This window comes from Vigna unguiculata, chromosome 7, assembly GCF_004118075.2.
Source record: "Vigna unguiculata cultivar IT97K-499-35 chromosome 7, ASM411807v1, whole genome shotgun sequence".
Taxonomy (NCBI): domain Eukaryota; kingdom Viridiplantae; phylum Streptophyta; class Magnoliopsida; order Fabales; family Fabaceae; genus Vigna; species Vigna unguiculata.
The window spans coordinates 23,576,526-23,588,824 of NC_040285.1; the positions used below are offsets into that span (position 1 = coordinate 23,576,526).

Sequence of the window (12,299 nt, forward strand, 5' to 3'; positions counted from 1 at the left end):
ATTCAACTAGAACTCAACCTAAGTTGTACCCCATCAAACTTGACTCAACATGACACTCAACATGACTCTTGCCTAAATCGTGATCCCAATCCAACTCAGCTTGATATGGACCTTAGTCTACTCAGCTTAACTTGGGCCCAAGTTTACTCAACTTGATTTGGCCAAGCCATCTTAGCCTGATCTAGACCTAGGATGATTTGAGTCGACTTGAGTTGGGAAAACTCAGCTCAAACTAGGGCAGAACCAACTTAACTTGACCTAGACTCAGCTTGACCAGGTCGACTTGACCTAATCTTGATCGAACTAGACCCGAACATGATCTTGATTGGACTAGGACCCGCTTGAGCATAGTCCAACTTTGTAGAACTTGGATCAGCTCAACGCAGATGAACATTGTCCCACCCAATTCATCTCGACCTAGGCTCAGATTGACTTAAATCGAGCTAGACCCAAGCTAACTCAACTCGCTCGAGTTGACTAAACTCGATTGGTCTGTGCCGACTCAACTCGATTAGTCTTAAGTTGACTCAACTTTACCTAGGGTAGAGCTGAATCAACTCGACTCAGCCCAGTCAAAATCAACTTGACTTAGTCTTGATTGGACTAGGACTGACCTGATCTTGAATGATCTAGGATTAACTTGGGCCTAACCCAACCCAACTAAATGTAGGTCGACCCCAACTTAGATGAACGTTGACTCGCCTCAACTCGACTAAATGCAAGCTTGCCATAACCGATTCGTCTCAATGTTGGCCAATGTTAACTCGACTATATTCAGCTTGCCTAGGCCTACTTGACTCAATTGAATGTGGGTTGACTTGGGTCGACCCGAAATGTCTTTTGTCTTGATTAGGCTAGGTCATACCTATTATTGATGTGACTATAATCGACCTAGTCTAATCACTATATAAATTCATGTATATAATGACGTTTAATATGACAATTCTTTAAAAATGTTGTTTTTTACAATATTATATGACATTTTGAGAATTGTCATACATTACATTGCAAATTTTTAAATGTCATATTATTAATTATTATACTATTATTGAAAAATATGTCATTTAGAAATGTCATATCTTAATAAATAATGTTTTTTCCATTATGAAATATTTTCTTGGTTTTTATTTTTGTCTCTCTCTTTCTTTTTTCGATTATCATAGACTTGGATAAACTTGGATTGACTCAAATTCGAATGAACATGAACCCCTCCTAACTCCATTGAATGTTTAGTTTGAATTGACTCGATTTGGATCCAAATCGATCTAACTCGACTTTAGTTTGAATTAACTTGGCTCAACTAGTCATTTCAAATTAATATATTTGAATTTCTTAAAAATTATGAAATTGCGCCAAAGCTTAGAATTTGAAAGACATTATATTATTCGATGAGGAAGTGTATATTGTTCTTTGTACGTTCAATCCTTTGAGTTTAAAATCTGCAATTACTTAGTCAGCTTACCTAAAAGACATGAAGGATTTGCTCAATAGTAGATCTATTTAACATACAATCTACTAGAAAAACTCATATTTCCTGCCAATTTGTTTTTGAAATTTTTTTCGTAGGAAATACTTACAAATTTTGTTGTGAAAATAGAAATTACAAGAAATTGCTACCAATTTTCTTACAAAATATTTTGTATAAAACACTTTTCGTAACAAATTTTGTAGGAAATATTTTCAAATTTTATAATTTTGTAGGAAATGGTTACTTAGGAAGGAATTACTTGTCAATTAAAAATCTTTAAAAAAATGACAGAAAAAAAGTTTTTTCTTGTAATTTTTTTTAACAAATTTGTAAGAAAAATCACATGTAATATGAGAATGTCTAGTAGTGCAAATTCAAATTACAAGTTATTAGAAAAATCATCAAAATATATGGCTTGTACTCTTTACTTAAAGAATCTCTATAAGATTTTGTAATTTTTTAAACTTGAATTTAAAGAGTAAATATTAAGTGTGTTGTTAGCACGTGAAAAATATTACTAACACATTCTCTAGAACATTTTTATTAATAATCTCGTACAATATTTTATTTGTTTCTAAAATATTTAAATAGTATAAAACTGTTAAAAAGAATATTTTTTGATGAAATTGACAAAAAATAATAAAATGGAAGAAATTAACGGGCTTAAATAAAAAAAAAGGAATTCTTTTCAGGATGTATAATATTGATATGAGAAGAATATAGACTACAAGAAAATTACTCATTAACTACCCATTTTAATGACTAAAAGTTGTTAGTTGTTATAGTAATCAATTTAGATACCAATTTACAAATAAAAAATTATTGATTACTAAAATAGTCTCTATATTTAGTGACCAGTTTCCTTGCTAGCTAATCTTGGTAGTTACATTTTAGAAATCAATTTAAAGAATAATTATAATTTTTTATTCACAATCGTGACTATTTTAATAATTAATAATTTTTTATTTTGTAAATTTGTATCTAAATTAGTCACTATGGTGATTAACAACTTCTGGTCACTAAAATTAGTTGTTAATGATTTATTTTCTTGCAGTAGTGATAGACTTGATTTTATAAAAATATAAAATGAAGGGGATAATTTATCATCTATTCATTAAAACTAGAGATGATAATATGGGTTTAGCTCAGCAGGTCGGCGATATGCCCACCAAAAACGCGGGACGAGCTAGAACATTGAACTCGCCAGCTAGAATATTAATTTAAAACCTCAACTCCTCTATAAGTATTATTTTGAATATGAAAACGAAAACGAAATATCTATTCGTATATTATTCCTAAAAGGTTCCAAGATCTTTTCCTAAAATGAAAAATACCAATTGTACATATACTAGATGAAAAAAAAAACTCGTTTTAACTTTTTTTTTATTCAAAATTTGTATTTTAATGTGATATTATGTTTTTTTCTCTAAAACTAACATGTAAGACATGGTTATAAAATATCAAAATCTCAGTTAAATTGGTATATCTCAAGGATAATATAACTACTTTAATATAAATCTTGATTATTTAAGATATTTTACATCACTTATAAGTGATGTAGGAAAGAGTTTCAATGTAATTATATAGGTCAATTATTCGAACTTTGTATTTTTAATGTGATATTATGTTATTTTCTTACGAAAACTAACATATAAAACATATAAAGTATCAAAATCTCAATTAAATTGGTATTTCAACTATGATATAGACTATTTTAATATGTCTTGATTATTTAGGATATTTTACATTACTTATAAGTGTCGTAGGAAAGAGTTTCCATGTAATTATATATGTCAATTTGGCATAGTGTTCTGACGTATTTGGATCAGGACAATATATGTTTACAATACTGAAAAAGTCCATATTAAAAAACAAAGCTCATAAGGTTAAAATGACAACAAAACTCTCAAAGGCAAAGATTAACTCAGATGTTGATTTATGTGAATTAGTTTTAGGTCAATATATATAGGGATGAGTTGGGTCTAAGTTATCATTTAGGTTGGACCTAGACTATGTTGGTCCATGTTAAAAATATTAATAGATTTCACATGCTAAGATGAATTGAGTTCACATTAAGTTATATTCACCTTTGGTTGAGTTGAATCAAACCTATTTTTGGTCGAGTCAAGTTGGATCCACATTGGGTGTTAGGTTGACGTTGGATTGAGTCAAGTTAGACCTATGTCAAGCCAAGTTCATATCATGTCATGCTAATTCAGGTTAAGATGAAGTTAACTAAGTCCAGAACCACTTTAGATATTTTTGGGTTCAGCCAAACCCAAATTAGGTTGGGTTGGATCTACCTAGTCAATAAGTTGGGTTAGATCTTAACTTTCTTGTTAAATTTCAAATAATAAAAATATTTAAAAGTTAACTTCAATCTTATCATAAGACCAAACACACCTCGACCCTAATTCGAACCTAATTTAAGTGAGATTTTCTTAGCTAACTCATTTAGTGGACCAATAAAATGAAAATCTATAATTAGATGGATCGAGAGTGATCCATAAAACATGGGTTAAAGATATATCTCTATATATATGATCAATAATAAAAATAAACTTCTACATCTAAAGAATAATTTATGCTTATATAAAGAAAAGAATAATTGATATAGAATATTACTTTTTACATACTCTGTAATAAGTATACTAAAGAATTCACACATATGTATGACAATGTGACTAACAAAAAACTACATACAAAACAAATATGAAGGCATCTAATGTCTTTATTCCTCGTGTACCACGAAACAAGAGAAAACTTCAATATGCCAAAAGAACTAACATCTCTAACAACAAGAATAATAGAAATATTTTATTGACACCCAATATAACCAATTGACGACTATTTTTAAGAGTAATATAATCATTAAATGAAATTCTATATTTATAAATAAAAATAAATTAAAAAATAAAATAATAGATAAAAAGTACATGCAAAAGTTTATTGGTGTCAAAATACTGAATCTAAAAAAATATTGTGGTGGAGGTAAGGTAACCCTGAAAGACATTTCTAGAACACATTTAATTTAATTAAGGCGTGAATAGAACATTGAATTAATATTAGTAACACCTAACTATATATCCCTTAGATGTTTGGTGTCAGAAATGTCAAAATACCAGTATGCGCCTACGTGGAGCTAGTGCAGCTATTAAATATGTCTTCTTCTCGCTTCATAGGAAGACAGCAAAATGTTGAAACTTTGTTACCCAAACACATCTTATTGCCGACGCTTTTTCGACAATAAAGTTGAAAAAGATAAATGTATTCTCATCCAGACTCCAAATGCAAGACATACCAAGTCCAAGTAAACGGCAGCATAGCACAAATTATCAACAGTCAACCTATACCTAGAATTTATGAACATTGAAAATGGTAATGAAAAACTATATAACTGGCCTCCTTAAGTAAAACCTGGTATGAAAACAAATATATTAAAAAAACACAGCACTGGATATGAGGTCATCTGTGACTTCAACTCTACAACCTACTATAGCCACATCCGAAACCAAAGAAAAAGAAACAATAAATATAGTTGACTGACCAATTACGTGTGAACGACTCAAGACTCAAATGAATTACATAACAATGAAAACCTGATTTTTTTCAAATGTTGCGGCACTTAGTGCTTCCAATGAGAAACCCATTGAATTTAAACCAATATACTATTACTTTGCAACGTACGTACTCATCCAGTTTTCCTACTCAGTAAATTAATTAATTTCAAACTCCCATCACGTTTTTTATTTTTCGTACATGTTTCTAGAGGATTAGAAGGCAAAATACAAGGCAGTGTTGAAGATTCTTAACTCAAACAGTGAAATTCAATACGTAATTAATCATACTTCCTTGCTCATAGTTTCGAATAGATTTTGGATTTGTTTATGTAGATGCAAACCCATTTCTTTTATTTGTGCTTCTCAGAACATTTCCATGAGATTGTTCTCAAGCAAATGCGTCATTCGACTACCATGATTTTACTTTTGTAAAAAAGAATATATATCATTCAGTAGTTGGACAGTTACAAACAATCAATCCTCGGTTAAATTTCATTCAGTAGTTTATCGATATGAAGTCAGATAAACTCTGATATCTTTGAACTATCTAATATAATGGGTAGTGTATACAGAAAAACTGGATCAAAACTCATCAACAAGATGCTGCTGCAAAAACCACATGTTTTCATCGGTCCACAAGTCTGCATCACCAAAACCATGGTTGGGTTCAAATGCCTGGAGATCAGAGTAGTCCCACTGCTGCCACCCCTTTTCAACACTGTCCGATGAACAGCTACCATCTCCCATTAAATTGCAAGATGAAGTTGTACTCGCATCAGAGAGAGAAAGAGGCTGAACATCAACCCCTGAAGAGTACGAGGAAATCACTGAGCTTTCACAAAACATCATGGGATTGACCCCACTAGATTCAGCGTGTGTTTGAGTGTTGCACAATGTGGTTTGGCCATGTCCATAGGAAGAAGAAGCTTGAATCCGCTCCATAAGGCGTGGCATCCAAACAAAACGCACAGCATCCCTAAACTGTTTGCTGTTCACATCACATTTGAGTTGCTTCGCTTGCTTCACCACTCTCGTCCTCCAATAGTTCTTTATTTCATTATCTGTTCGCCCAGGCAATTGTTCTGCTATTTTAGCCCACCTTCAATAAATAATAACACAACACAACGCATTACATTATATTATATTAATTAGTATGATCAACGTGCAAAACTATAGGAAGTTAAACAATGATATTCTATTGTTCTACACAACACAGTACGTAAATAATATCATAATACACGTACCGGTTGCCCCAGCGGGAATGGAGTTCGAGAATCAAGAGCTGTTCTTGAAGGGTGATGTTCCCACGTCGAACATTTGGACGCAAGTAGTTCAACCATCTTAGCCTGCAGCTTTTTCCCGTTCGCTTTAGACCTGATGCATGATAACAAACGCGGTTAAAGATTTTAATTATTCAGGAGTTTGGTCACAACTATATATACATGAATGCATGCTTAATTACCTGCAGAGCGAGCGAGGGAATTCCAATGGCCCTCGCCGTGGAGGTTGACATAGTTGATGAGAAGACAATCTTCTTCCTCAGTCCATGATCCTTTCTTAATTGCCGATTCTCCTTCACTATCTGATAAGCTTCTCATTGCCCCAACACTGATAGTCTCCATATACACTTCTTTGGCCTTTTTGTTGTTTTGGTTGTGGAAAAATATCTTAGGTGGTTCCGTTGTGATAGAGAGAGTGATTTATATATAGGGAGAGATGGGGAAAGGATGTGACATTGGATTTAGGAGGATGAGCACTATGAGGATTGAATATTTGTCAAAACTAAAAGCAGAAGTGGGGGGCTGCGAACATTGCCCATAACGCTGAATTGTTGAACTGAGTGAAGGAGACATTAAATTAGTTTTTCCTCGTATGTTTCTGTGTTTTTTATTTTGACCTTCCCATTACGGCTTCATACCCTTTGACTTTTCACACGCAAATGGAACAAGTTGCCAAAATAATAACAATATTTTCTTCAGCACTCGGTCAGCACTGTGATACAAAATCGAAATGCTTCTTTTGTATTGTATCTCTCTCTTCTTTGGTTGTTCCTCTAAACGACTATCTATCTAGGAAAACTTCCTTTCTTAAATTAAATGTGGAAATGGTTCAGTTTTGTAAGTTAATTAGGCTCCTTGCGGGTTTAATTTTCTTCAACTTCCTTTTAATTTTTTTTAGTCATGATTATTACGAGATAAAGCTTATACCCTTTTCTTATTTCTTTTTCCTTTTTCTCTTTTTTTATTCATGCTTTTTATTTTCTAGAAGATTCATTTAAAAGATAATTTTTTAATATATATATATATATATAATAACTAATTTTTTTTTTAATTATTGTGTTTTCTTCTTATTATTTTATTTTTACTAACATTTTTCCATTTTACTTAATTATAATAACTTTTAAAAACTACTTTATTTCTTTTTCAATATTCAGATTTTATCTAGATGGAATATAAATATTTTTTAAGATGATTCAGAGAGTGTAAAACGTAATATTTTCTAACTCTTATTTTAAAATAAAAATAAATTAAATAATATGATTATTTAAAAGTTGGGATGTTAAAAAAGCAACATGTATTAATTAATTATATATATATATATATATATATATATATATATATATATGTCAAAATAGGTTGTAGACATTACTGTAGATATAACTTTTGATGACAGTTAAAAAAATATGTTACCACAATTTCAGATTCGTCGTTTTATTGAACGTCGTTAAAAGTACGAGAGAATTAACAATGAGAACACTAACTGTCATCAATTTGCATATAAAACAACGACGGTTTTAAAATTAACTGAACCCATTAATAATTAAAAAATTAACAAATAAATCACGTATACAATATACCATGACAAATATCATCCTAACCATCATTGAAATTGATATATAACGACGATTAGAGTAAAATTATCGTCATATGATATAGTTTTTTTTAAGAGAAACTATTCTAAATTTTGAATTATCATAAAACTTGTCATCAATTTTCACATAGAAGACAGTTGAAAAACATCCAAAGAAAATATTAAATGATTTCAAAATGGTTACAATTAACTAACTGGTATATACAAAAGTATTGTAAAATAATTGTAACTCTAACTAACGTCTAAATAGAAAATACTATGTTGACATTAAACACTAGCTAATGCTTTTAAATTTAATTATTCTCATCCATTGCATAACGAAATGATCATAATCATTTTAGAATCCATAATATATTTCGGGATCCGAAAATACATTACGGAAGGGAAATACATTCCGAATTACTAATTTTGGAAGCTGTTAATATAACCCAACCCATCTCCCTCTGCACTGTGTTCACCCACCACATATGTACAATCAGAAAATCATATTTTTTTTTCAACACCCCAACACCCTCACCCCACCTAGCTAGTGCAAAACCTTAAAAGTTTACCTTGAAACAAAGATGGAGGTGCAACAACACTAAAGCAAGAACAGGGGTGGAGGAGTTCAAGGACTAACTCAAACTCTATGGGTGGATGAAGGTACTTGATGAAACTGTGAGGACAGAAGAAAGGGGATCACGAGCAAACTGTGGAGGTGCACAAAAGTCGCCAACGGCCGAAGAAGACGACCACAGGAGGGGCTGCACATAGGGAAGATGAGATGTGAAATTAGGACAAAAAAACTTAACTATTTACCAAAGGCAGAAAAGATAAATGAGGGTAAAATAGCCATTTTCGAGAAGGTTAAGGAGGTGCAGGAGAAAAAACTTTGGTGCAGCAAGTAGGATCCCTATAGAGGAAGAAACGGAACCGAAAAGAAAATGGACCTAAAAAAAAAAAACAAAAAAAGTCAATCCGCAACAAGTTGCATTTTAAGAAACTCACCGTGTTGAAATCATGCATACACGAGTCCAAACCTACCACGCTCTTACCAATTCCAGAAGGTCTTTAAATGTTAATATATAATTACAGATTTGGAAATAATCAAATCCAAACTAGATAGGTGTAAAACCTTTTGAAACACTCCAAAAAATACATCTTAAAAATGAAATGAAAAGAAGAGACTATAAGGGTGAAAATAGAGTCGACGAAAGAGATCTTTAAGACTTGTTACTTGTCACAAACTTTACTTTTTGGTATGACTTGCCAATTACAATAGTTTTAGGTGATTATTAATCACTCTATTGACTAAGTATTGAAATAATGTCTCGCGTTGATAAGTCTACTAAAAATAAGAAGATTCAAAGAGATTAAAGAAAAAAGTTGCCAATACTACGTTGAAGATAAGGTCATCTCACATTGAAATTCTGTTTGAAGCTTATAGTGGGTTTTGACCATTAGGATTTATATTTATAATCACTATAATATATCTTAACCTCTCTTACTATATAATATTTTTAATCATTTTATTTGTGTAATTTATATTTCGTGCACTTTAAGATTTTTCTCTTATAATTTTGAAAATATCTTTGGATCACCCTCATTTATATTTTTAATTTTGTTTTAGTAATTTACTTCGTGCAAGTTAATAGTTTTTCTTTATTATTTTGTAATCCTTAAAAGCCTATTAAACGCTTTATTTACGTTTTTAAAGGAGCATACAATACGAGAAAAAAGTACTTTTTATTAGCCATTATTTTGTGATAGTTAAATTAATAGTTAGAAATATTAAATAATTTGTAGAAATATTTTTATTTATGGCAGTTTTTTTTAACCGTCACACATTTTTATAATAATTTTATATTCTGTAATTTTTTTATCCTTTTGAACTTTCTTAAAAAATATAAATAGGTTAAATAATTTTATTGGTCTCTAACTTTGTAGAAAAATATTAAATCGGTTTTTTTTATTTGTCTTAATTTGATCTCAATTATGAAAAATTTATTATGATCAATTTTCGTTAATAGTACACTAACAACATTAACTTATGCGACATTGGTCTATGTCTTTTTATTTGTTTTTCTTTTCTATATATTTTTTAAATATAAATTTTGTCACATATCAAGTTGATTTTGTATCACGTGACAGTAGCAATGTAATGTGATAGTAGTACCAGTGTCATTGTTGAATGTGAAAATTTTCACAATTTAGTTCCTATATTTGTTATTTTGTCTCAATTTAGTCCCAATTCTTTTTAAATGAAAGGAATTTCATCCCTCCAAATTGAGGCCAGATTTAACTTTTATATAAACGTTACAATAATACTCCTAATAAAATAAAGTTTATTAAAATTTATATTTTACATAAAATTTTATTTAAATTTTGTTTCAAATATGTATGTATCAATAATCTCGCTTGAGTTAGTTTAAAAATAACAACTTCATAAATTGGAATGTAAAATTTTAAAATAGTTTTATAACAATTTAAAATATTATAAATCGGTAAATAAATTTATTTTAAAACAGTTTTATAACAATTTTAAAATTTTTTTAAAACAATTTAAAATGTTATAAATTGTTAAATAAAATTTTAAATAAATATATTTCTTTTAAATTGTTATAAAACATTTTTAACATTTTATATTTGAATTTATAAATTTGTTATTTTTAAATCAACTATAATATTTGTCTAAGAAATTATAAATATATAAATATTTAAAATAAATTTAAATAAAAATTAATTTAAAATATAAATTTAAATAAACTTAATTTGAATAAAAATATCAATTAGAATAAAAATATCATTGTAATATTTATATAAAATTAAATTTTGTGTAAAAATCTAAAAGAGATGAAATTGCTACAGTTTTAAAAAAATTAGAATTAAATTGAGACAAAATAACAAATATAGGTATTAAATTGAAATTGTTCACATCAATAGTGACATATGACATTGTCATTACCATGTCACAGTTTCTGTCACGTGGCACAACGTCAACGTGACACATGACAAAAATTTATATTTTCTTAAAAAAATACAAAAAAAAATCTGACACATGACACATAAATTAACATTATTAGTGTATTTGCAACTGAAAGGGTTTGATGGTAACAAATTTCCTAAAATAATAACTAAATTGAGATAAATAAAGAAAGTACTTTATGTTTTTAATCTCCATCTTCATTTGAAAATATCGATTTGGTCATTCCATTTTTATAAGTTTCAATTAGATCTCCATTTTTAAGAAATGGTATCAATCATACCCTTTATATTAAGTTAAATTGTTAAATTCGGTTGAACGAGGTTAAGAGCACAGTGACTCATGACTGGACAGGATTCTGTATGAATAAATACAGACTAGGCAAAATAAAAAATAATGATGTGGGTTATTATTTTTAATAATTAAATTATTGAAAAAATCTTCCAATAGGATTTTTTGTAATGAAGGGATATTGAAAATGGATTATGCTGGCATATTAGGGTTTTTTTATTCAAGAAAAATAAGGATTGAACACGGATATAAGATTGAGGTGTTGAAGGAAGATTTGATAGAAGATTGGTTTTGGCTGAAAGTTTTAAATGAAATTAAACCAATGATCTTTCGAAAATAAAATTGATAACCATGGCAACGTTCTACGTTTGTTCTCTTAAAAAATGAGTGTGGTTGTATCTGCGGGCAGGATGCTAGTGAGTACAATTCTAACAGTGAAATTTTGTAGTAAGATTGGATCATTCCTATGGTAGCAAACACCTTAGGCATCCTTAATAAAATCAACCAGCTATATACCCACATTGAATGGATCCGCTTCGCTCAAAAAGAAAAAATGTTTCATTCTCTTTCTCCCATTGCTTTAAGAATCACCACTTTCGCTCTCGTCACTCTCATATGAATCCTTGTATCTTCTCTTCCTGCTACTCCTATTACTTATTTTTTTTCTTCTATTGATACTGACTCTAACACTCTCGCTATATAATTTCCTCCTCAACGAACCAGCATAACTCTTTCTTCTCTTCTTCCTAGAACGCTAATACATGGCAGATCGAAATCACCTTCACTGAATAGGTCAATCTTCAATTTCAATTTCCCTTCAAATACAAAACCCCAATTTCACATAATCTCTAATGTTATTTACAAAAATTCTAAATTATAAATTATGTTTTTAATTATTAAAGAACAAGTTTTCATGTCAGTAATTTATTAGAATTTTATTTTCTCTCTCGTTGTTTAAGCAGACATCACCATGCCAATTTACTATTCTTTTCATGCCGTTTAACCCAATTTAATAGAAAGAGCATGATTGATACTATTTTTTAAAAATTGAAATCTAATTGAGACTTACAACACCAAATCAATATTTTCAAATGAAAATGGGACTAATAGCATAATTTAACCGAGAAAGACGAACGATTTGAAATCT

The 12,299-nt window shown here is 29.7% G+C and overlaps 1 protein-coding gene across 1 annotated transcript; it reads right to left on the reverse strand.

Annotated features, from left to right (window-relative positions):
* Positions 1–5,434: 5,434 nt before the first annotated feature.
* Positions 5,435–6,834, reverse strand: LOC114190840 (transcription factor MYB78-like). Its single transcript, XM_028079887.1, has 3 exons — positions 6,491–6,834; positions 6,273–6,402; positions 5,435–6,127 (listed from the first exon to the last, which is right to left on the reverse strand). Exons 1-3 carry the CDS (start codon positions 6,648–6,650, stop codon positions 5,611–5,613), a joined length of 807 nt encoding a protein of 268 aa, XP_027935688.1. The 5' UTR covers positions 6,651–6,834; the 3' UTR covers positions 5,435–5,610.
* Positions 6,835–12,299: the final 5,465 nt, after the last annotated feature.